Source organism: Lolium perenne, chromosome 4 (genome assembly GCF_019359855.2).
Source record: "Lolium perenne isolate Kyuss_39 chromosome 4, Kyuss_2.0, whole genome shotgun sequence".
Taxonomy (NCBI): domain Eukaryota; kingdom Viridiplantae; phylum Streptophyta; class Magnoliopsida; order Poales; family Poaceae; genus Lolium; species Lolium perenne.
Genome location: NC_067247.2, coordinates 262334589 through 262360596, shown reverse-complemented (window position 1 = coordinate 262360596; position 26008 = coordinate 262334589). Strand labels below are relative to the sequence as shown.

Here is a 26008-nt window from a genome sequence, read left to right as displayed (position 1 = left end):
AGTTTGTTTCTGTTATACATTGGGAAAATATTCAGTCCTTTGAACCAAGTTCAAAATTGCTCATAATAAATCCCAGTGGAAAATTAATATACTTTGAGTTCAGACAGTCACGTAACAAATTAATATGCTCATTGTAGTAATTTTTTTTGGCAGGATTGAGTTTTACCCGTGCTGTTCTCGTTGCTCCTGTCAAGGTTTGCTTCTGCTTGCCCGTGTAAAGTGTATGCTTGCCTATGTCACACCAGAAGCGGGATTTTTTCTTGTTTGACTTTGTGTTCTTGACCTCGGACCATGAGGTAAAAGAGTGATACCCTTTATTACTATTGATAATCGGTTGTAAAGCATTTTGGGAAAGATTTTTAACTCCATAAACAGAGACTGATAGTCACTTAATGCCAAAGCATTATGTGTACATTGGCATGTTAGTCATTCAGTTACCTTTAAACAAGATCCGTTCTTGAGCATGAGTAAAGTTATAATAATGAAAACGAAACTCGAGTTGCTGGAATCCATCGTATTGTCTGCATGCAAGTATATCAAGTCCATTGTATGAACGGTCAATTGATGTTATCTTTGGCTTCAGAATTGATTTATGCAATTTCATGACTTGCTATAAATGGTAGGAAGGGTTTCAAGCAGAACAATCAACTTAATGATGAGGTCCCGTTGATTTTCACTTTGGCTTCTCTTTTTGTACAATACTTGCAGTTACTATTTGGACCGTGGTGGAGTCAGTGCCCTTGCTGCAGCCTACGGCTCTCCCCTTGCCCCTTTGTCGAAGCCATCGGAGAGGACAAGGCCACCAACCCATGATGATGCACTCACAGCTGCCCAGGTCTGCACTTCACCCTCTGCTATTTCTTTCATGCCATGGATACAGTTTTTCTTTGTGTCTCAAGGCTACTCTCATACACCATCTCTTGATTTAGGCCTCCCTGGTCCTCCCTCGCATGTCCTTATACTGCCATCAGTGGCACCACTCGAGATCAATGCCATGAGGTTCAGATCTTTTCTTGCTTGGATGCTTGCCATGTTAGGGATTGGTCATTTCTCTTACAGGTCTTTTAACTGTTTAATAATTGTGTCCTTAATCATGAGTTTGGCTTTAGAATTAGAAGTTGCATACGTGTTTTTTGTTGTGACAAAGTTCATTTGATGTTTATTGATTCTGAAACAAATAATTGGAAATTATGTCTTGATGACTATTTGCAGTACTCTGTTTTAGTTAACAGACACATTATATTGGAGTGGCCTGGCAGCAATAGCTTAGTCCATTGCTCATCTTAGCTCAAACTAAAATCGATTGTGCTGGCTATAATGTAAAATATGTACTATTAATTACCTAAGGTGAGGGAAGCATATGTTGCTTTACCTGCAACTTAAGCATGGCGGTACCTCTGCTTGTCCCTTAGAGATTCATCCAAGTGAATTGTCTGCGTTTGTGTCATTTTCATGACCATTAAATTCAACCCATCCTTTCTTAGATTCTTTACTTTGATACTTTCCTGGAACCATTTAGGTTATCTACCATGTGCTTCCAGAGCAAATTTCTACACTAGCTGCCATCATCGATGTTTCTGACGCTGTGAATACCGCTGAATCCCTTTGGTATGCTTAGTTATCTGGTTAGTTGGATCAGATATAATATCATCTATTAATCCTTTACAGTATCCTCCAGTCACATGAAAAAAATCATAATTGTTTCTGTCAGAGCCAAGGTCCACTGGACCCATGCGTTTTTCGTTCATGTTTGTTTGGATGCCTCCAAGAGATAAGGTGTCAGATCGTTTTATTTAGAAACTTCTTTTACTCCAATGAGAGATACATATTCTATAAGAACATTGTACATATATGAGAGGAAAATAAAAGCTATATTTTGAAGCTACTTTTCAATTATATAAACAATATTCTATCTAAATTTTGGTTCAGTTTTATAATTTGATACTAATACACTATGATTGGCTAAGTATAAGTAATGCACTTTCTCCTTAGAGTCGTCGTGTAATCTTGGTAGTGAGTGGTTTCTAACCCCGCTACGATGTACATATAAGAACATTATACATATATGTAATACACTTTCTCCTTACACTACGATGCAGTGAGTGGTTTCTAACCCCGCTAAATTTGCATTGATAGCTACCTCTATGTAATCTTGGTAGCAGAAAATAATTCAAACTTGACTTAGCTTGTTTTAAATGGGTAATCTATTTATTTACATAATGAATCATATGCTGACTGCCGAGTATGATAAAGTTGACCAAAGGGGGATGGAACCCTTCCTTGGCTGTCCGTTGTTACTTTCCAGCCGCGGATTCATACGAGTTGGATATCACCCTGTTTTAATGGTAGCATAAACTTTCTGTGGTGATATGATGGTGTGGTCTGAGTTGGTTTGACGGTCCGTGCAGTTTCACAATTCCATTCGGTGTTTTCAATGTCTGGAGGAAGCTTCATCACCACCGTCCCTTGCTTCTTTCCGTCTTCCACCGCCGGCACCAGCGTGATGTTCACCGGCCATGCTGCAACGACATCCGTTGGCTCACCATTTTACTGCTATCCCCTTGCTCACTGTCCATGCCAGCCTTCCATGGTAGAATCATTATGGATGGGAGTCCATGCCAACCTTCCATGGTAGAGTCATTATGGATGGGAAGTGGCGAAGGGCTGAGCATCAACGTGGATGCCTCACGACTCTTGGTGACTATTGTCTTTGTCCCTTGCTCTTGGTCCAACTTCCTTTAGCCACAAGGGGTGTCGATTGTCGAGTGAGCAGCAACAGCAAATGAAGCAGACTGCGTGTAGTTACTTATGTTCTTTGCTCAATTTTTCGCGGGATTTCACTTCCTTCTTGTTTTCCAAATTATGTAAATCCTACTAATTATAGTCCCTTATGTAGATATATTTTATCATGCCATTGTTAATTATCTATTCACACTGATTTGAATCTTTTGTTGTGTTCTCTGTAGGTATCTATGTAGATTGTTCTTTGCAGCTTTGTCATTTTCCTCTCTCTTCATATTCAGGTTGTAGCAATTGATATGCAGTCTAGCCTGGAGTCTGGATTTTGTACAGGTATACTGTCCATCCTGGTTCTGGTGATTTGATTTGGGAAACTCTTGAAGTTTGATTCTCATATATTGGTCCTGAGAATTATTCACCTGGCATTCTGCAATTGCTTCCAGCCAGGTAATTAGCTCACATGGGCTGTGTCATTTCCCATCCCTTCCTGCTTTAACTTTGGTGTGTTTAGACTGATTGATTGTGTAGACTATGTATGTTAGTTCCTGTATCATTCATGCCATGGTATTTTTTGAATCTGTGAAAGGTTACTTAAAAAAATATAGTCTAATATAGACTAACAACACATTGCAGCTATTGTGTCTAAGTTCCGGAGAATTATATATGAAAGCAAATCATTTTAACGGAATTCTTTTAAGACCATAAACCCCCCATTTTCATAACTGCAATTTTTCACCATACTAATTTTTTGTCAGTATCTGGCTTGGTGGGTACATCAGACCATAATAATATCAATTTGCATGCTTTGCCACCCTTCTCCATGGTTTACCTGGTTAATATGATATTGCCCATTACTTTTTGAGGTGAGATATGTTTAATTGGACTTCTCCTGCATATCTTCGGTTTTGGTGTATAGAGATGTTAGATTAGAAGCTGAGTCAGTGTGAGACCTACTGGCTGGTCTGCAGATTCTATGAATTCGCATGGAGAGTGGCTTCAGCACCAGGTCAACAGTTGCCTAGCCTCAGCATCTGCCTCTTCTCCCCTCGCCGTCAGAGGATGCCGCACAGCAGCACAGAGTGTATTGGCGTTTGTGAGTTCCTTACTTTTTTTTTCCTCTTGAGCTCTTTATCCTTGTGAAAATGCTCCTCTTCTCACGGGTTAAGATCTTTATTCATGCCTACACCTGGCTTCCTTTTTATAGTCCAACTACACTAGCATATGCTTGCTAGATAAATGCGATTTTTCTTTTAGACGTGGACATGTTATGCTCTAAATTTTGTAAACAAGGTTGTCGGTTTAATGTTTGTGTGTTGCTTTGAGTCTTCTGGCACTCATCATCGGATAAATAATTCTGAATATCTATGATCTTGATAGGGATTTCTACAATCTGGAGAAGTCCATACATTTGGGTATGCAAGATCAAGCACTTCTGATCAGCTTTGTAGTCTTCTCAGGTTGGCACATATTTTTCAGTTGGAAGTATAATACGTGCCAGTATTGGTTAAATTGTAATGTATCTGGTACCGTACCTAAATGTTTGTAGTTGGATTCAACAATCTACATGATCTGGTCCGTCGAATAGACCAAAGTTTTGCACAACCGTACCTATCGCTTTCTATGGATTCTAATGGCAGCACTCGGTTTTCTAATGGTTATCATATTGCTGATCGTGCCAGTGAGGAAGGGTACTTTGGTGCTGTGTAAGCATGTTTGCTAAAGCATGTATATATTGTGGAAATTTAAAGCCTCTTCATTTTCTTAGTAAATACCTTGAGCACATACATATGACTTTACTTCTGGGCAAGTAGCTAAAATTCAGTTGTTTTAAGAGTATTCTATGACATGATGATTTCTATGAACCTCATAAAAATGTAATATGCATTTGATCCTTATGTGTTGATGAGCTAGCTAACTTATCTATAATAATTGATAAATATAGCTTCTTTTTCTGGGATGTAAAACCTGTTGTTTTGGACTCATCTTGTAATACTTCTAGCCACACATTCTTATCTAAGAACTGCCTTGTCTGTTTTCAGGCCTAGGTGCTGACGTGAGTTGATGATTTTGTTTTGAGGATGATGCGGAGACCGACGAAGTGTACACGCAAATGACGCTGCATGTGTATCTAGACGAAGTGGAGTCAACCAATATGGGTCGGAGGTAGTATTAAATTTTGTAGAAAGATTGACACTGAGTAGACACTTCAAGTAAAAGTAACTTATTTCATGTTTTACTCCTGTCCATTTATAGAAAAATATAGAAATTTTGTATATGCATAAATTTACTTATTTAGTACTTAGGTTTGTGGTTCTAAATGCGCTTCAGTTTCAGATGGTATGTTCTAAACTTAACTTGGATGATTTACGTAATTGATTGAGAGATGATTTACGTAATATCTGATGTTGTTTAAACACCTTTTGGTTCACTGTCAGTCTTTGTTTGAACTTCTTCTGGTTCTGAAATCTTATCATCTATGAAAATTATCCTGCTGCGTATTTCATGCTTGTTATTTTACATAAATATAGTTAATGATTCTTTCTAAGGTTCATATCGCTTGAAGAATTAGTGAGACTGCTAGAATTCCTGAAATCCTTGTATGCATTTGGTGGAATGTAATCCCTGTAAGGAACAAATTTCTGGTGTTCCAGTTCTGTGGCATTCTAGAGGTCTGAAATTAATCTCCTGTGTGTAGTGATATTACTATTTCTTCGTGAGCAGATCCAGTTTAACATGACAAGCTCTTTATTTGAGAAATCTTAAGTGCATTGACATTGTCTACTCAATGTTGTGTTATTGGAATGTTCTTTAGTATTATAATGATGTGTAATTACCTTTTCCCTTTTGCCTTCAGGTAAGAAACTAGCTCTGAAATAAGACATGGACTACACATGAACCAGGCGGCCTTAGACGTTTTAGTTCTCGTTGGCATTTTAATATGTACTTCTAATGAGTTCGTGTAACCTGCACTTTTTTTTGGCATTGGTTTCAGATGTTCGTATACCGACTTGTTAGAGTACTATGATCTACATTTAATTTCCTTTCATGTACTTCAATTACAGTCAGAACTTGAAATATATGTGATACTTGTGGTAAAAAAATGTGTGGCCTGATTAAGCCACCGGTGACATTAAAGATCTATTCTCATGAAATACCGAGATCCAATATTTGCACCATTCAGCAGCATCATGAAATACACATAAGTTTATAGGTCAAGCCATCATCCTTGCAATGTAAACATCTTAATACGTTGCAACTTCTAACATAAAGCTTATGATTTTGATATGGCTGGGGTGCAACAGGTTGTTTCCTGCAATGTTGTTTTCTATAGCACAATGCTATTGCCCATTATCCTTGCTTAAATGTTCATTGCTATTGTCCTTGTTTGAAGTTGCCATTGTCCTTGCTTGAAGCTGCTATCATGGCTTGCCCATTACTATTATTCTTTCTTAAATGTGATGCCTATATTATTCAGAATTAAACATTTTATTTTCCTAAGCTATTGGTACTAAAATAAGTACTGGATCCTATCCCAGAGATAGGCCACATAAGAATATTAAATTCTCTGATTTCTATCTTTGCGGACGTGCTTTGCAATTATACAGTTTGTGTAATGCGATGATTTTAATTTGAGTTTGCTTTAGGATGTTTAGATGGCAATTAATTCGATGATGAAGATATTCAAAATAATAGCCATCAATATTTTTATTAGAAAATTTATTGTTGTCGTACCATCATTGATTCCAGGACTAATAATTATTATTAATTGGTTATCTGCATTACACGATAAAATTTTCTATGTAAGAGTTCTCTTCCTTTCAAAAAATATTCTATTTCTTCAAGACCTTAGAAAATAAGGTGTTGATTATGCTACTAAATTCTACCGGATGGCCAATTATCTAAAACCTTTTTTATTGCCCAAGCATGGCATCGGTCAACCTATCAAAAAGAGCAAAACCATGAATACATTTAAGCTTTGTATGAGTACTAAATTGAGATAAAACTTATATGGTTGAGATTCCAACCTGATTTTGCCACATGCCTCCTAAGACGTTTGGTAGTAATTTGTGCTGTAAGTAGGAGTTTTCATGCAATAAATTCAAATTTGGATCGGATACTTGGTCTGTACATAATGTTGTACAATGTTATTGGACCTTAGCTAAAATATGCAAAATGTTCATACAATTTTTACCACATAGATCCTGGAATATATTTATAATGGTCACAATATATTTATAATGGTTACCATCAATTGATACATGTCTTAAATTGTTGTACAATTAACCAAAATTTGATTGAGTGTGTCCAAGGGGTTGGAAAAGGAAGAGGAGGACATATGAGGGGCGGAAGGAGCCGTCGCATCGGAGCAAAGGGAGTAGCCAAAGGAGGATGGAAGGGCCGTCGAGGACATTTTCTCAAGCGCACAACATCGGATGCTGTTATAACTCAGTCTCGATGGCCATCCAACCCAAATGCCCTCCCTTTACCACTACTGTGGCGGCGACGGCGGGAAGAGCAGAGCTCCACTCCGAGCCTCCAGTGCTAAAATAAGCCAAAACTTATGGTTTAAATTCTGATGCAACGTCTAATGTGGGCCTAAGGGGTTGGAATAGAAAGATGAGGAATTGAGGACGTATGAGAGACGAAAGGAGCCATTGAATGGGAGGCAGAGGGAGTAGCCAAAGGAGGGTGGAGGAGCCGTTGAAGGACATTTTCTCCAAGCACGTCGTTGGATGCTAATGGAGCTCAGCCTGGATGGCCAGCCAATCCAGCTGCCCTCCCTTTACCACAATGCTGGCGGCCGCAGAGGGAGGGGCAGAGCTCCGCTCCGAGCATCTGATACTAAAGCAGTTAAACTACATGCTAAATCTAAATACTATAATAAGCTAAAACTTATGGTTTAAATTCTGACTTGATTATGCCATTTGCGCGATAGCGCAACGGGTCATCTAGTTATATATAAAGAGAAAAGACAAAATTCAGCAAAGAACCCAGAGGAAAAAAACTCGCCTGCTCATTTGTGATCGAAGTGGCATCAATGTCCGGATGGCGGCTGAAGACGCATTAGATGATCGCATGCACGATATGCCTGGTGAAGCGCTGCAGGAGCTCCTCCTTGGCGCGGGCCTGCCACGCGACACGGAAGCAGTGCTGACGAGAGCGGTTGGCGTGTGTGGGGCGCAAGCAGATGAGCAGCGTCTGCATGACCCTGCCAAGGACGACCTGCTCAGAGGCCATGTCGATGACCTCGAAGCTGCAGTTTCAAATCTCGAAACATGAAGTAAGAGTTATGTTCTAACTACCAAGTTGCTACGGATGTTTCAAATGGATAACCATATCTCTTTACATGTATCAAAACATGAAACACGTAAAGAGGATAATTAGAATACAGAAGCACACATGAGTTGGCAAAAGCGTCAACATCTACTGAAGACCGATTCCGAGTCTAAAAACACCAGCAGAAACAAATATCCAGTTAAACCATCCAAGTAAATTCTACAGTCGAACTAATGTTTAAATGTTGTATTTGTCCTGAACTGACTGCTGGGCATGTATTACCATCACTCAAACTTGGTGAAGACAAAAAAAATACAGAGTAATTGCCACAAAAATTCTATACAAGACACTCATGCACTACCGAGTGAATGCGTTTCTACCAAAAGCATAATTTTCAACAATGAATTATTTGGAAATACACAAAGCAATCATCTAGCTATCAATTTGATGAACTTATCTGAATCAGAATCTACTCACAATAGTGGCGGAGGTACAGGAGTGGGTCGACCCCGGTACCCCTCCGCCGGGGCCAACGGATTCCCCAGGAGGCGGCGAGCAACTTGATTCCCGCGATGAGCATATGGTTGTGGTGCTCATCGTCGATGTTGCTGCCATCATCATAACGGACCCATGCCCAGAGAGAGGCGGAGCGCCACCGGACCAGCACGATGATGCAGGGGATGGGCAGCGTGCTCGGGCAGGTCCGGGTCAGCAGCAGGAGCATGGTAAACTTCCCCTGTCGAGCGCGGTGGATTCCCAACAACAGTCATTGTGGGGCTCTAGCTCGACATGAGTGGAGTTCATGCGCTGGGGGCATCTTTTGCAGTCTATTTAATCATCTCCAAAGCACCTCTAATGATAGTAGTTTTCAGCATGACTCTCTCAACCAGCTTAAGAACAAAGTGAGAAAAACAGTAGTTTCATGGTTGTATATATGTTTTTCTAAGGACAACAACGATGATTACTGAAGTCCTTGGTACTTTAGGTTTCATACCAAATAAATCCAAAACCGAGAAAATGTAATCAGGAGAGGGTTGTCATCCCCAAGTGGAACAATTCCACAAAAAAACTTGTGTGCAACCGATCTCATATAAATTCAGTTCAATCAAACACAGTAAGAAGTGTTGCATAGTGTCCCAATATCATCACGGACTCACCTCCTAGAGGCATCACTTGTCGGAGGAGGAGAGACATGCATGGAGGTGCGCCAATTCCCTCAATTCTGTGCTTGGCAGACCCTGACGCCAAGACGGTTTGCGGCGGTGACGTTGGACCAGGAGCGGCCCTCATGTCCAGATGTTGTGTGGCCATAAAGGTTTTGATCCAGAATATGCCGCGCAACCCCCACCGGAGAACCGCAAGCAGGGTGCTCAAAATCGATGCACCACTGAGTAACTAATCAAATCTCAGCATGCTCCGTCAGATCCAAAAAAAATCTTAACGACACGGGAGATAGCACCGCTGTCCCAATGCACTCACCTGGAGCAGCGTGGGGCCGTGAATCGGAGTGTTGTGACAGTGAGACAAGGCTAGGTCGAGGAAGAAGTCATCTTCGTCGGAGAAGTCGATGATCGAGAGCGCCTCCTAGGCATCAGCAGGGAGGTGGCACAGGAGGGGGCGGCGGTGGCCTCCTAGGCAGAAATTAGCCGTAATTACTTTCCTAGTTTGTTCAGAAAAAGAAGGAAGACATTTGATAGGTAGTAGTACCGGGATAGGTAAGCAATAATTTATTTTGATCAGGCAATTAGCCAGAGGGGCAGCAAAGAAAGGAAGAGAATAATTTTTTTGATCGAACGGTGTAAGTTGAGGCGGAGATGTTGAAAGTAATTGGATGGACGAGATGCTTCTAATCTCCTTCACCAAACGCGTTGTATGACGTACGACCAACTGGAATATAATAGTAAAGATCTATCTAGCATTGACAGGATTTTATTTCAACTAGCATCCAAGGCTTCAAACCACAAAAAATTACAAACATCACTACCCAACAATACAAAATAATTGCAAGCATCAATACACAATGTACCACTAATTAATCAACTACTAAATACTCCCTCCGGTCCTAAATATAAGCCATATAATTTCTGGCACGGAAATTAAGAAACGCATATTTAGGAAAAAATATACCATGTTTGGCTAGGGTTAACCGTAAGTAATTGCCGTGAGCTAATAGGGAACTTTGCATAAGATAAGTACACCTAATCAAATCTCCAAAAATATTGTCCATACAAGTAGGGCAACGCAATAAACTTTATATTCTGGAATTTTTCTCAAAAAACTATATGGCTTATATATAGGAACGGAGGGAGTATGCAAAATGTGCCTGAATCAACCATCTAGTATAGAAAAAGCAGGACACTAACTTGATAGAAGATGATGATGTAAAATCATAAGACGACCTAAATATATATGATTGATTTTGAAATGACAGTTGCAGCATTTAAAACATGTGCATAACTACATGACCGGTCTGTCTAAAAAGAAAGATGACACACTTTGTTTAACCTTGATTCTAGATGGTTTCTCTCGGTGGTGGATGGCCTAATCACCTTACTTACTCGAGGTTCTCAAAAAATGAACTTCAATAAAATTTGCTGACTCCATTGTGAGACTGGAAGTACCCATAGGGAGAACCAATCACTTGATGCATCCCTCTCCAAGGTTAAGCTTCACAAAATTTCCCACGAAATTCAATAAATCAGGGTCAAATCGATATGTATAAATCAACCATAAAGGCACACTTAGAGAATCAATGACTATGAACCCTTGCTTTAGGCCGGTCATCCCAAAGAACTCAGACCCGCTAAAGGTACATCGTTGCAAAGGGAGAAACAAAGGGCACATAAAACCATGTAAATAGCTCAGCTTTGAGATTGCCAATACATGCACATCAGCATGCCCTGCACCCCATTGCATTGGAAGGCGAAATAACGTAGGTAAGGCCCATTGAATGAACTTAAAAGGTCTTCTCCACCTCCTTTATCCCAACTCGTATATGTTGTTACAACTCTAAGTGCAACATTGATCCGAGTTAGAGAGGTGAAAGTGTCATAACCGAAATAGCTACATATAAAAAAGCAATGCACATAACAAACAGAGGCAAATATCAAATAAGTAGTTCATCGTTGATTGCAAGTAAGTTTTAGAAGAAATGAATAATTGAGTAGACATCATAACATAAAAATGAATTAACCTGTACCTGAAACTTGCTTAGATTATCCTCAAACACCTTATATGCATAGATACAAAAACATACGAAGAGAAAAATATGAGAAACTATGGGAAGTGGAAGAGAGAAGGGAGGATGTAAATCAAGAGGAATATAGGGGTGGGTACCTTGAATTAGTAGGGGTGTAGAGGAGGAGAGATGGGTCCGGAGGAGTCTGAGCCGGACCAATCGTCGTTGGTCAATGTAGAGAGGCTAGAGATGGAGGTTCTAGACCACCTTGTCCTTCTGCTGCCGCTTCCTCCTCCTCCTCCTCCTTGAACCACCTCTTCTATCTCCCTATGAGACGACCAAGTGCGGCAAGGAGCCGAGGTGTGAGGTTAGATGCAACGGCGACCTGCACTTCTCCTGACCACCATCCTCCTATGAGGAGGAAAAAAAGGAGCGCAACGCCGACGCTAGCTCAGTGGCATGGAGAGTAAGAGAAGGGTGGGGGCTAGCGGCATCTCACATGCGACCTTCCAGTCATGTGGTCCTCCTGCAACCACATGACGTGTGATGACAGTGCGAATGGTGGCCAAAGTTGTTTCTGGCTATGGTGTTAACGGTAGCTCGACCCAAGGAGAGTGGCACTAGCAGGACGCGGAGAGAGGCATGTGGGATGCGAGGGGGTGGTGGCGCGGGGAATTGTAAGAAGACGACGTCGCAGGGTTAGGCATGAAGCTCGCCAATCGTGGGCGGCTAAGGTTTTCGCCCGCTAGCGATGGGAGTTTGGGCACTCCAATCCTATGAACTCAAAATTACCCTGCAAAAATATCCGATAGGACGCTGGCCTTGTAGACGCTTGTCCCAGCACCCATCAGTCCCCGTGTACATCTAGCTTTTGCACAAAACGGTATTTATGAGAGGAAAAAAATTAGCTCTATTGGAGGCGGAGAAGCGACGTAAAGGCTCTATCCGACGAGCGAAACAGGCTGAGCTGCGTGGTAACGTGGTGGGGTGCACCTTTTATATACTACCTCTGTTCATAAATAGATGCCTTAGATTTGTCAAAATTTAAATATATGTAGACACTATTTAGTATATAGATACATCTAAATTTAGATAACTCCAAGGCTGGTGCCAACGCAGGCGTGAGTGAGGGCGGTAGCGGCGGCATCGTGGCGAGAGGTGGGCGGGAGTGGGGCGAGAGGCCAGCGCGGGGCGGTGGCGCGGGCGCCCGGCGGTAGCGCCGTCTACCGCCACCGCCGCGCGTTAGGCGATAGAAGCGAGAGGCGGGCGGGAGCGGGCGAGAGGCGGGGCGAGAGCGCTGGGGGCGAGAGGGTGGCGAGAGGCGGGCGAGAGAGAGGCGATTGGCGGGCGAGATGCGGGCGAGAGCGGGCGAGAGGCGGGCGAGAGAAGTGGTGAAATAAACTTAATCTGAAAAAGAAATAGTGATGTGGAGGAGAGAGAAGTGAGAGCTGGCACTATAGCCTGTGCACTGGCACCATAGGACGAGAGTGGGGTGAGAGTGAGGGAAAAAGCTGACGTGGCGGGTGAGAGTGGGGTGATGCATTGGCACCAGCCTAAGACATCGGAGGGAGCATATATCTTTAGATTAGACTTTAGATGTCCTTTTTGCCAGATCATCCGTGGGCCCGTGGTTCCAGTCTCTGGTTCAGCCGTCACCTAGCAACTCGCAGTAGCGGGACCCACATGTGGGACCTACAAGTCAGCGTCCGAGCAGAGCCAGAGCCGCACACCGACCCGGGCGTCCATTACCAAAACCCCGAGCACCCACCGACCGACCGGAATCAAAACCCTCGACCCGAGTCGCCTGCTCCTCTCTCCTCCCCGCTCGCCGCCACCGCCACCGCCACCGCCGCCATGAGCGCCGGCTGGAGGACTCTGCTGCTCCGCATCGGCGACAGGTGCCCCGAGTACGGGGGCTCCGCCGACCACAAGGAGCACATCGTAAGTCCCCCACTTCGCCCCCATCCCCTTCTCCAACCCGCATCCAAACCCTAGCGCCGGTCGCACTTGTCTGTACGGGCTCACGAGCTCTTGCTATTGGGTCTGCGGAGCTGTACCCGCTTCGCGGAGCCTTTTAGCTGGACAATGCGCCCAGTGCGCCAATCTGGCAGGGAGGCAGCGGGGAAGAGTGGGCCTAGGAAGAACACATCACGGAGTGGAATTACTCATAATGGGGGCGATTCTTAATTTCCTGATAACTGTTGTTCTAGTGTGCCTAGAATTTTCTGCCTGGACTTAGCGACACAGACTTTCGCCTCTGTTACCTTTTTCTGCCAATCTATTATCGTGGCTCTCGGGTGTTGGATTTGGTCGTTAGGGCCGCTTGATCTGCTTTTTTTTTGGCATTTAGCATATGAAAATTGGGTTGCGAGCTAGTTTCTTATGACTAGTTTGGTTGCAGTATTGCACAATTGTTGTCACATGGCAATTCAATTGGAAACACACCAATCCGTGGCGAGTTAGTTTGGGATTGGAGCCAAGCTATTCCCTACCTGGCCATGACTAAAAGTTTGGTCTTTGTTTGGATGGTTGCCAATTTTTTTTTGGCAAGCCAATGTCCCTTCTCCTTCTCTAGTTTATTTTTCTTGCCAGTGTTGGCCAATTCACGGGCTAACAAAAACCTTGTTTGTTGGGCAAGCTTCGGCTCAAACCCAACACACCCGTACCATACGCCACATTTGTGTTATAATCATCTCAGGGTAGTTGAATATGCCCTCTTATACAAGTGAAATATTGAATGGTTGTATGCAACAATGAAGATTGCCATCCCTAGGCGTAGTCCTGTTTTGTTTCAAAATGCAGTTTTAGTCAAATGATTTTACTAAATGGTGCTGAGCAAGTTCATATGCACATTGTTCTTGTGCTTTATTTGTTACATTTTTGCAACATCATAGTTGTTGCACGTTGGAACTGATGGGCAATGGTCTAAATTGAATCTTACATTTTTTTTTAATCTATTATACCATGTGTCTTCCACACCTGTTCTGACAAAACATTTGCTTCATAGGAAATCTGTTACAATGTGCTTTGTCGTGAATATGAACACTCCAAAGATGCTATTTTTGAGGTAGGTACCCAACATTCTACTTCGTGCTTGTTCAATTGTTTCACTATTATAATCTGGATTTGAATAGTAAGCTACACTGTTTAGTTAAATTGAGAAACATTAGTGCATAATTGGTTTTGTTTCCAGCATTGTTTAGTTCACATTGTCAGAGAATGATAGTTTTTATGTCACTATCATTTAAAGCAGCAAGTGAAAAAAGAATGTAGAGAATACATCTTACAAGCTGCATCCTATAGCTTTAATGCCTTTGATAGATGTCATTCTTGTGTCTGAACAATTTGAGGTGCTAACTGAATGCATATTTGTCCAAGCAGTTTCTCCTTCAGTGTGCAGAACAATTACCTCACAAGATCCCTTTCTTTGGAGTTTTGGTATGCAATTATTTACTATGAAGCCTATAATCTCTTCGTTTGTTAATGTTACTCGTGGATCAGTTTAAGTCCTTACAGAAATACATATTTGGCTTATTCCTCATGCTTTGTAATTCCTTATTATCTGAAATGGAGAAGGAAGCATTATTTGTGCCAGCATTATAAAAATGATCTAGTATGCATATTTGTCCTTTTGGTTTGACTTACGACATCACAAAACACTCGTCTGTACATTCGTCCAATCTGTTCATAAACCACAGTGACACAACAACCCTGATCTAAAATGCTGGTCTATATGACTGTCTGCGGAACTTTGTAAGATAGCTTTGAAATTCACATATGTGCTGGCTCATATTGTTGCCCTAGGTCTTATCATGTTTACACATGACCTGCATGATGCTGTTACACTATTTTCAGCATTATCTTGTACTCTCTCCGTTCCGTATTAGTTGTCACACATTCGGATGTATCTATACAAATTATCATGTTTACACATGACCTGCATGATGCTGTTTCGTTTACGGACACTATTTTCAGCGTTATGTTGTACTTAGTACTTATATATGACTGTTCATTTATATCTCACCTCCTACGGGAACCTGGAATGTCAATGCGAAAAATGTTACCGTTTCATTATGTCCACCATGTATTGTGTCCTGATAGTTGTACACAAAAAGAGATCAACTGTCAATCTCTTGACCCCCTTGATCTCTATACGCTATGCTGGACAATGGTATTCGGTCGTTTAGTGAAACGAGCATGCCAATGCTTTTTATGATTTCAAATTCTGTTGGCATGTACTTATGTTCATATTTTCATGAGAGGAGGGCTATGCCTATTTTCGGATCAACTGACGTGTTAATGCAATGGGACGCAAATTAATTTCTTGTATTTAGGCATTTATGTTCCATAAAGAACTGTTCTTTGAGTGCTTCTATACCTTCTGTACCTAGTTTTATAAATCTCACATTAAGTTAATCTTTTCCATATATGTTTTAAGACTAAGATATAGCTGTATGCTTTGCTCTTATTTGATTGAACTAATTCAGTTGTGATGGTTCTGCTTTGTTTCTGTAATGCCAGATTGGTTTGATAAACTTAGAAAATGAAGATTTTGCCAAGGGTATTGTGGATACAACACATGCGAACATACAGGTATGTCTTTGTTTTTTACATCACAGAGCATGTCAGTATCTATTAACCGCTTCTCCCCCTTGTTCTGCTGGAGACATGTGCATCATGATAGTATTCCTGCATTATTATGTCACTGGACTTAATATCAAATAAGGACTATCAAATCGATCATGCTTGGAGGACCTATGATCATCCTAGCTTTTTAATGACTGGTCATGATTTCAGGATGCCTTGCATAATGAAAACAGTGACAGAGTCAGGATCTTGCTGCGATTTCTCTGCGGCCTGGTAAGTTGCAGTAGTTTTGTTATGTTTTTCTTGCTATTATCATCCTTTGCTTGCTGTGTCCCAACTTGTGATTCTTGAATATTTCATATCTGGCATGCTGACATGTTATATTGATATGATGTTCATCAGTAATTGAGTTTCAGTGCTGAAGGCTTTTAGTTCTTCCAGTTACACTAACTTGTGTATTAAATGAATTTGCTAGAGCGCACACATAATGGTGGAATTGCATGATATAATCTCATTTTTAATTCTAAAACTAGAAGTGCACATGGCAATCCAGTAAAATCAGGACGGATGCTGAAGCAATGCTTATTATTTTGTTGGGTTGCGGGCAGTTGAACAATAATAGTTGTATAAGGTCTCTCTGGTTTGTGGGAATGAAAACCGCAAGATTTTGCCAGGAAGCAAGTGCAAAAACTGAGGCACAGGAGCAAGGTAGTCATTTGGGCAGGCACAAGAACAGTGCCTTGATTGTAAGCAAATGTGTAGAAAAGAGGACTTAGCGGGTTCAAATTCTTATGTAATTATGGGGATAGGAGTCTGCTAGGCTTTGATATCTCATATTGGTTGTTGAGTTGAGTTTCTTACTCTATTCTAGGAAAGAGTGGATTGATTTCTCTTTGTCCTCTTCATTTCATGGTAGAAAAGTTTCTTGTCTTTGCTAAATTGAGCAATTTCTAGCATTTGTGTTGTTCATTACCTCTTCTTCTTGTAACTGTGGATTTTATATGCGTGTTGTAGATGTGCAGCAAAGTTATATTGCCAAATTCCATTGTTGAGACATATGAGACACTGTTATCAGCTGCTGCAACAATATTGGACGAGGAAGCTGGAAATCCTTCTTGGCAACCTCGTGCTGATTTTTATGTTTATTGTATTTTGGCTTCCCTACCGTGGGGTGGTTCAGAATTGTTCGAGGTAACAATGTTACTCTTCGGTGATTTACTGTTTAATTTTTATCACCTTTGGTGTCTGATATGAGTGATTTAGCAGCACACATACTTCTAATTCTCTGCTAGTGTGAACCTTCACGACCTTCATTGAGTTACTGTGACTTACTCCCCTTTTGGAAGTAATAGTATGTATTGTGTGGTTCAATCTGAATGCCTCTTAAGAGTTGTACTGCCACTGCTGTTTTGCATAGATTAGTGTCTCTGCAATTGTTTGGTTCTAGATCTTTGGAAGGGTATCTTTATTTTATAATGTCAGTCCATATCATGCTGCTGTCTATTTTATTCTACCAAGAAGCGAAATAGGGACACTGCCCCTGTAGTAAGTAGAGGCGTGCATGATGAACTGCTCCAGTACTTTGTCCCTAAACCTCAAGGGGATTTGCAAAACAGACCTTGAAAGTCTGTTTTTGCAGCTTAACGTGAACATCATCCATGAGTTTTATTTAGACATTTAGCGCTACAATAAGCAAGCTGTACACCTATATTATATTTTCGTGCTTAAATTATGTATTAGAAAATCCTGCAGACATGAATCGATGTTAGAATACACTGATGAATTATAACATGCAGCAAGTTCCGGATGAATTGGAGAGGGTTCTGGTTGGTATAGAGTCTTACATAAGCATCAGAAGGCATTTTGATGATATTGCTTTCTCGGTCTTCGAGACGGATGAAGGCAACTCTCCCAATAAAAAGGTATTGGTGATTTCTTGATTATCTAATCTCATGAGTCCTGATCAATTGAAACTGCTTTTATGATATTTATGTCAGGTCTTTAACTTCTATTCCTTGCAGGATTTTATGGAAGATCTATGGGACCGCATGCAAACTCTCTCCCGTAACGGATGGAAGGTTAAAAGTGGTATGTCAGTACGTGATATGAAATAGACATTTCTTACTGAAATAATATAGTATGTTAATGAGTTTCACGCGATAGTGTTAAATGACAAGACAACCTTTTCTTTGTCCAGCTCAGGACTGATTGTGTAATAATCTTAAACATGCTATTGCCTAATTATTTTGCATTCTGTTCAATTGCTCCCTCGCAGTTCCAAAACCTCACTTGTCGTTTGAAGCTCAGTTGGTAGTTGGAAAGTCTCACCGTTTCCCCGCGGTTAGTTGCCCACCGCCTATTTTCACGATGTCAGTTTCTGAAATATTAAAAGGGCAAGAAAAGCATGAAGCCAATCTTAAGTACCCTCAAAGGCTTCGGAGGCTTCATATATTTCCAACAAACAAAGCCGAGGTAAATTGCTACTTCATGTTTTAGTCCATTGCTCATTGTTACATACTTACATTTAGTGTTTCACTTGATGTATCTTCTGTAATGTATGTAAACTGAGATGAAAAGCATTACTTACTTTTACGTTACAAAGTTCGCCTGTTTATGTACTTATCATGCCTAATCAGCTACCATTTCCTCACAGAATATGCAACCTGTAGACCGTTTTGTTGTCGAAGAATACATATTGGATGTGCTTCTTTTCTTCAATGGATGGTCAGTTACAATCTTATTTTTTCAGTCTTATTTCTGTGTTTGTCACTTCCGGAATAGCTGCAATTGTTGGATACTCACACATATATTTGTTTACCTGTTCATGCATGACACTGCTGATAACCACCTACTCACTGGATTTGCTTGTCAGTTCTTAGTGTGAACACAAATTGGTGTTTCCTTCAATTACCGAGTCTTTTATTGTCTCCCTTCACTACAAAACCTGGTTGTACTTGGCCATGCTGCTTTTGTCTATCATCTGTTGTAAGCACTAGGGTTTTAGCATATGAACCTTACCCCCCAGAATATGCAGTGGAAGGCTTCTGTTTTAAGCTAGTATTTTTTCCCGCTAGAACTAATGTCCCTTTTGTTACTTAAAACACCTTGCCACAATCTGTTGCAACAGTGTGGCAAATCACAGTTGTTGTGTTGAGCAAATCGTTTGCCACAAGTGTGGCAACAAACAGGTGTAAGGCAGTGTTATCACGCTAAAGGTTCCAGAAGGAATTAGACACGAGCCTAACTCGTGTGTGACAATTTAACTTTGCTGCTAGCATGCTAGAATATCAGTTTATAAATGCAACGTTTAGGGTTGACAACATTTGCCTTTCTCACCCTTGGAATATTCGCTATGTTTTCTGTTAATATTTTCATACTGAACCGTATTATTTCAGCTTTCTTACTAATTTTATCTTGGTTGTATTTTTCTTTGGAAGACAGTCGCAAAGAATGTGCGTTTTATCTGGTCAGCCTTCCTGTGCCTTTTCGGTACGAATACCTGATGGCCGAGACCATATTTTCACAGGTATTTCTGAACCATCTTTGTATCAAGTGTTCATACTATTACTAGTTTCTACATGCCTGCTTTCTTGTTAACTGAACTTTATTATATTAGTTGTTGTAGAAATGAATATTTTATGTTCTTGCATCCAATTTCTGATACGGGGATCATTTAGGTTATGAGATGGGCGGTGTTAGCGGTTAGCCTTGCTTTTCTGGGTGCATGGGTCGAGTTTTACTTAATCAATTCCAAAGGACTTGCTGAAGAAAACTTAGTGCCTGTGTGTTCTGAGCTCATTCTGGATTAGCTCGTAGCGATATTCACATATTGAACTCTGAAGTTTTAGTTGATTAAGTTACATGAAAGTTTAACTAAGGTTTGAAAAATTACACTCAACTGATCAATATGCATAAGCTCACCTATGTTCACAAGATTTGCTGAGGATATATTCTCGACTTTTTTATATAGGTACTGAAGTTAAACTCTTGAGTTTTTCGACCATTTTTTGTGTGAATATTTGCCAGTTTGTCATTGGTGTCTTCATATTGATATAACATTCTGGGGGGCAATTAGACACAATATTTGTAAATCAAGTTTTAGTATTTCTGGGGTCTACTAAATTTTGGTTATAATAAGTCCAAATTGTAGTTTTTCAGCCTGTTTTCTGTTTAGTAAATTCCAAGATTCCTTAGAAACAGTGTCTTGATCAGTAGCATGCCATTATAGTGCGTGTACTTGTCAAATGATGATGAATCTTTTCTTATGACTTATATGACATTTTGCAGCTTCTACTGCTGCCGAATCCACCTTTCAGGCCAATATACTATACGCTGGTTATCATTGACCTTTGCAAGGTAGTTCTTCTTTAATGCTTTGAGACTGGTTAGCTAGTATTTCGTGTGCTACAGTTTTGAATCAATGTGCCAAGACAGAGACTAGTACGTAATGTGAGATTTAAGATTATGTCTGTGTTAATGAACAAACTAGCAGACCTAAGTTTGCAATGTGTTTAATTGTCTGCAATTTCTTTTGGTGTGTGGTGTGACAAAAATTGTAATTGCATAATGGTATGTAACTGCCATAAGTACCATTAGCACTATTGTGAAAGAACTCAGTTATGATATTATAGTGCTTTCTTTCTGAAACAGTGAAAGTGTGTTATGTAAATGTGCTCTATATCTCTGAACCATATAGTCAACACAAATGTGGATGTGAAATTGTGTGGCACCCTTACAGCTAATGATGTACTTGTATGAGTACGCTTCCATGAACTAAGGTTATCTTAAAGTAACAACTTTTTTGTATGCTTGCAAACAAATTTTGAGTCCTAGTAAAAAAATATTATGAGCCGTCTATCAGTTAGGTGGCTATTTAAACAAGTTCTGGACTTGTCATGTGTGGAATGCATGTTGCACTTTCGCATCTATTGTTTTTTCTTGCATTCTATTTTCCTCCAACGTACAACACCTGATTGTGAGGTTTATTAGCCTGTTGAGTTGATACCTGAATTGTGAGGGTCGTTGTCATAATTTGTTAGTTATCACTCATCAAAAGTTTGAGACACCCTTTGTCACATCAGCACCGCACCGTTAGCAATTCTATGGATGTATTTGTCCAACAGCTAGAGAATAGACAACACATTGTTCATTTGCAATCCTGTAGAAGCCTAACAGTGATAGATTTATTCCCCCCTTCCCAATAAAGAGAATATTTAACTTTCTTTCTTGAGGCTGACTGGAAAGAGTCTAACTGTCTTGAACTGTCTTCAGGCTTTGCCAGCCGCATTTCCATCTGTTGTGGTAGCAGCAGTACATGCTCTTTTTGACAGAATTAGTAACATGGATACGGAATGCCGCACCAGACTTATCCTATGGTTTTCACACCACTTGTAAGCTCATCACCTTGGATCTTGTTTTTTTTTTCCTAAGTATTCCTGCTTAGCTTATTTACTAGCCTAATTTAAGCTCATTACCATGGATCTTGTTTTTTTTTTTCACGAGTATTCCTGCTTAGCTTATTTACTAGCCTAATTTAAGTTTATTAGAACTTACTGCAGCTTGGCTATTGCTTACTCTTCCTGTTGATGCTCAATAACCTAATGGTCATCCACTCTGCTGCTACATAGAAAATTAATGGACTATTACATACGATGCTACATAGTTTGTAATGTGATTGGTTGCAGAATGCAACTTATTTTCTAACAAGTCTGATCGCCTATAGCACTAAAACTATTTGTAGCCTTGCGTCACTAAATTGTAACAACATATTATCTGCTTATGCAGGTCAAATTTTCAATTCATTTGGCCTTGGCAGGAGTGGGCCTCTGTAAAAGGCCTCCCAAAATGGGCTCCACAACGTGTTTTTGTCCAAGAAGTATTAGAAAGGGAAATTCGGCTGTCCTATTTTGAGAAAATCAAGCAGGTTGGTGACATACTATGAGCCATCTCTTTAAGTAAGACAGGCTTATTTATTACATGCTTTTTATTAGAATTTTACGTGGCTATTTCGGTTTTGAAAATGTCATACATCCCCTGTAATAGGTTCAGCTATTTTTTTTAAAGTTGTTCGGATACCCCCTGATTTTTTTTTGGTCCAGCTTACCGCCCCGTAAGTTTCTGTACAATTTACTCCCCTACTCTGGGTTTAGACTCTTGTTTTGCTGGCATGGACAATGGTGCAATGACATAATCGAAATCACACTGGTTATTCTGCTTCAATCTCCTCCCTGTCTTTGTCTCTCACCCCTTTTCCCCACTCTCTGTTCTGTACCCCCCACGGCAAGCCACAGCGAATCAACTACCGTGGAAATGAGCGTAGCACACCTATGGTCTTGAACACCATGTGCCAAAGTATGAGGACAATCACTTCCCCTTTGTTGCCGGTCGTTCTCCATATTCCTGTCGCACAACCCTTCCCATCCACTAGCCGCATCACCATTTCGTAGATGTGGCAGGCGAGCATTGGTGACAATGTCTGTGACTAGGAGGTGGCTGCTGGCTAAGACGGGACGACTTGTTGAGCAGTGTCTGGAGTAGCTGTACAATGCTGCCTAACCACTAGCCATGCTACCATTCCCTCCAGAATTGGTGTGCACTTCTCATCGTCTTCGCTCATATTGCACTCTCAAAATCTGTCACCCTCTCAATGGTTTCCACAAAATTGGTTTCTCCATCATATTCATTACATCCCTAAGATGTACGAACCTGTCATGTGCATCTCCTCAATTTCATCACTACTGGACCCAGGATTCGCTGGCGCTGGTTAAACTCATTGTATGCCTACCTGCTCACAGAAGAGCATGGCTACACATGCAACCACTTTTACTAGCCTCACGATATTTCCCTACCTCCATACCAGCACCATCCATGCATTCTAGCACGCTTTAGCAGAGCTCTATTAGCAGCCATGGCGCTCCTCTTCTTCTCTGTTTTCTAAAACAATGTCTCCATCCATGGTGGCATTATTTTTACTCCAGTCTTATGTGGAAAATGCCACTTCACCCACATCAACGAAATCACAATATAAACCAAGCATAGGGATTAAGTAAACGGTATTGAAATGATACCAAAATATAAATCGGGTTGTTATTCAAACAACTGCAAACTTCAGGGGTGTAAAAGAGGATGTCCCCCTTCGATTTCTATGCTTCTACTTAATTGTCTGTCAACTGGGAAGTGGTTAATTAAATTGAACAAATATCGCCTTTGTCTCTTTTGCAGAGTATTGAGGATGCTGCTGAGCTGGAAGGATTGTTACCACCAAAAGCTGGGCCTAATTTCAGTTATCATACTGATGAAAGCAAAGAAAGCACCGATGGTCACAGGCTATCCAAGGAACTTGTTAGCATGGTTAGAGGAAAGAAGACTACACGTGATATTATTTTGTGGGTTGAAGAACAAATAGTTCCTGCAAATGGTGCCAAATTCGCGGTTGGTGTTGTTAGCCAGACACTTCTTGACATCGGTTCAAAAAGTTTCACCCATCTTATCACCATTTTGGAGAGATATGGTCAAATAATTTCCAAACTATGCCCAGATGAGGAAATGCAGTTGTTGTTGATGGATGAAGTCAGTGCTTACTGGAAGAACAGTACCCAGATGACTGCTATAGCTATTGATAGAATGATGGGTTATCGTTTAATTTCCAATTTGGCTATTGTCAAATGGGTCTTCTCTCCTGCTAATGTCGATCAATTTCATGTTTCCGATCGTCCATGGGAGGTACATTGTTATCCCCACATTCATCTACAAAAACATTATCTGCCTTATGCTATTAATGCTATGAAGCATTTCTTCTGCCCAATGCAGCAACCAGTATACGTGTTATAATATTCTCTCTGATTTATGTCCTCTTTAACAGATTCTCAGGAATGCTGTTAGTAAAACATACAATCGGATCAGTGACCTTCGGAAGGAAATCCAATCACTCAGGAAAAATATTCAAGTTGCTAAAGAGGCTAGTGCAAAAGCCATCAAGGAGTTGGAGGAAGCTAAATCAGTACTTGAGGTCATAGAGGGCCAACCTGTGCCATCTGAAAGACCAGGCAGGCTAAGACGGCTTCAAGCTTTTGCTGACAAAGCAAAGGAAGATGAAGTAACTACTGAAGAGTTCTTAGAAGCAAAGGAGGCTCTCCTTGCTCGGGGGCTTGAAGAAGGCAAAGTATGCTACTCTCTTATCTTTGGTTATCTTAATTTTTGTGAGCACTTGCATGTATGTTGTTATGCATATTTTGGGATCTTTCAGTTTTCTATGGTACTTGCTTATCTCTGCAGAGTTGAGCATCGTTCACTTCAACTTACCCATTATCTCGCCATGGGTTTTGCAGGAATTGCTTAGGTTACTATTCAAGAGCTTTGTTAATGTGCTTACTGAGCGTCTCCCACCTGTTTCTGCTGATGGAGATGTTCCTAATTTACGTGCTGGAGATCCAAATGTAACTATTCCAGCTGGCGAGCCTGAAGCAGCAACTATGGACATAGACAATGAAAATGGGGCAGATAACAATAGGTCAGTGATTTTTTTTTTTTTTACTTTGGGCGAGTTTATTATTTAGTTAGCGTCACCTCTTTCAGAATCACTGCTTTCTGCAAGTTCGGATTTGCATTTTGGAGAATCAGCCAGTTTATTGTTCAGGGCTTGTTATGAATAATTTCTGCTAACGCTCACGGAGATTTCAGTCTTTGAAATAATGCAACAAATATAAGTTTGTAGATGAATCTGCTAATCTGGATGTTAGCATCTACTATTTGCGTAGAATGATAAGCCAGGGACCAGTATTTACTAGCCAGTGATGGTACATGTTTCATGGGCTGTGGACTAACTAATCTCTACGTTTTGACAGTCAATTGAATGGTCAAAATGCGAAGGCTGGGTACAGTATCGGAGAGCTTGAGCAGTGGGGTCTATGCACATTGGGGCATCTCAAGTCATTTTCTCGACAATATGCAACTGAGGTAATTATCGCTGTTGGTGCCATTGGCTAAATAATTTCTTCCTTGAGCTTATAAATCCATTAATAATTGAAGTTATCTTGCTTTAATATGGATACCATGTTGGGTGAATTTTCTGTTGAAAACTATTGCAGTAATCCTGTTTAAACTTGTAACCACCACTTAGATCGCCTGGCAAGTGATAACAGCCAGGGTAAGGTGCAGTATTGAAGTACTCCCTCTGTTACTAAATATAAAGATGTTTAGGGATTTCAATTCGAACTACCAAAACGTCTTATATTTCGGAACAGACTGACACTATCTTTTTTGTTACTTATTTATGGTTCATGAGATGAAGAATTTCAGATTTTGGTAGTGCTCCATGGCATACACTGATTAGGTACAATGCTAAATGTTGCAGATTTGGTCTCACGTTGCCATGTTGGATGAGGAGGTTTTTGTTGGGAGTGTTCACCCTCTTATCCGGAAAGCTGCATTCTCCGGTTTGTGCAGACCAATTAGCGACGGCTCTCACCTTTGATTCATGACCCTTATCTTCAAAATGAGTGTTGTAATCACATGTATCATACAGAGAAGACAAGTTTTAACCACCCTTCACTAATTCTGACATGTTCAGAACACTTCGCTAATGTCTAGACAAGAATGTCCTCGTTTTGTTTTTACATTTTGTTGTTAGGTAATTATGTTCTCTGGTACTGTATGTGGATCTATGCATTATTATCAGTGACTTGTCCTGAAATGATTTGACCTTTTCCCCAACCCAACTGCTCCTGGCTAGAAAAAGTCATGCTTATCTATGTGGAGTAGTACTATCACTTTGATGAAACAGTACAGTGTTGATACTTGATACGTTAAGAGCATCTCTGGTAGATAACCCATCCGGTCTAACCGCATAGAGTGGATGGGGTTAACTGCTTTTTAACGAGTCACAAACTGAAGCGGTAGAACAGATTCCCCATTCCAAATCCTAAATTCGATTTCTTATATTTTGGCGCTAGAATTTGAAACAGATCATTCGCTATAATTTATTAATAGATGCAAAATAGGAACTAAATGTTGCTAAAAACTACAATTAAGCTATTCATCACTACATCACCGAGACTTGTGGTGGCTTCTTCGGCAATGGCATCTCGGTAGAGCTTCACACTGTTAGTGTCCTTGTTGGAGAAATCCGACTCGTTGTCCGAGTAGTTGATGATGATTTAGCTGCGACGCACCATCTCCGAGCGAATTGAAGCGTGCTTTGCCCTTCGGATGTCGCGGGCACGCCTGACC

General features: G+C 40.7%; 1 protein-coding gene and 1 long non-coding RNA gene across 2 annotated transcripts; both read left to right on the top strand.

Moving 5' to 3' along the window:
• The first annotated feature begins 2371 nt into the window (after positions 1-2371).
• On the top strand, positions 2372-5102 carry LOC127323210 (uncharacterized). Its single transcript, XR_011756779.1, has 5 exons — positions 2372-3186; positions 3708-3832; positions 4117-4196; positions 4419-4503; positions 4779-5102. It is a non-coding gene; the product is annotated as an uncharacterized lncRNA (long non-coding RNA).
• A 7840-nt stretch (positions 5103-12942) lies between these two features.
• Positions 12943-25492, top strand: LOC127323214 (nuclear cap-binding protein subunit 1). Its single transcript, XM_051351387.2, is given in 20 exon segments — positions 12943-13135; positions 14202-14261; positions 14576-14632; positions 15716-15787; positions 15992-16054; positions 16796-16972; positions 17578-17703; positions 17803-17869; positions 18057-18253; positions 18435-18505; positions 19223-19307; positions 20069-20137; positions 21053-21171; positions 21566-21704; positions 23003-23503; positions 23643-23942; positions 24109-24290; positions 24625-24736; positions 25134-25208; positions 25210-25492. Coding segments are annotated over 20 exon segments (2610 nt in total). The 5' UTR covers positions 12943-13048; the 3' UTR covers positions 25261-25492.
• The last annotated feature ends 516 nt before the right edge of the window (positions 25493-26008 follow it).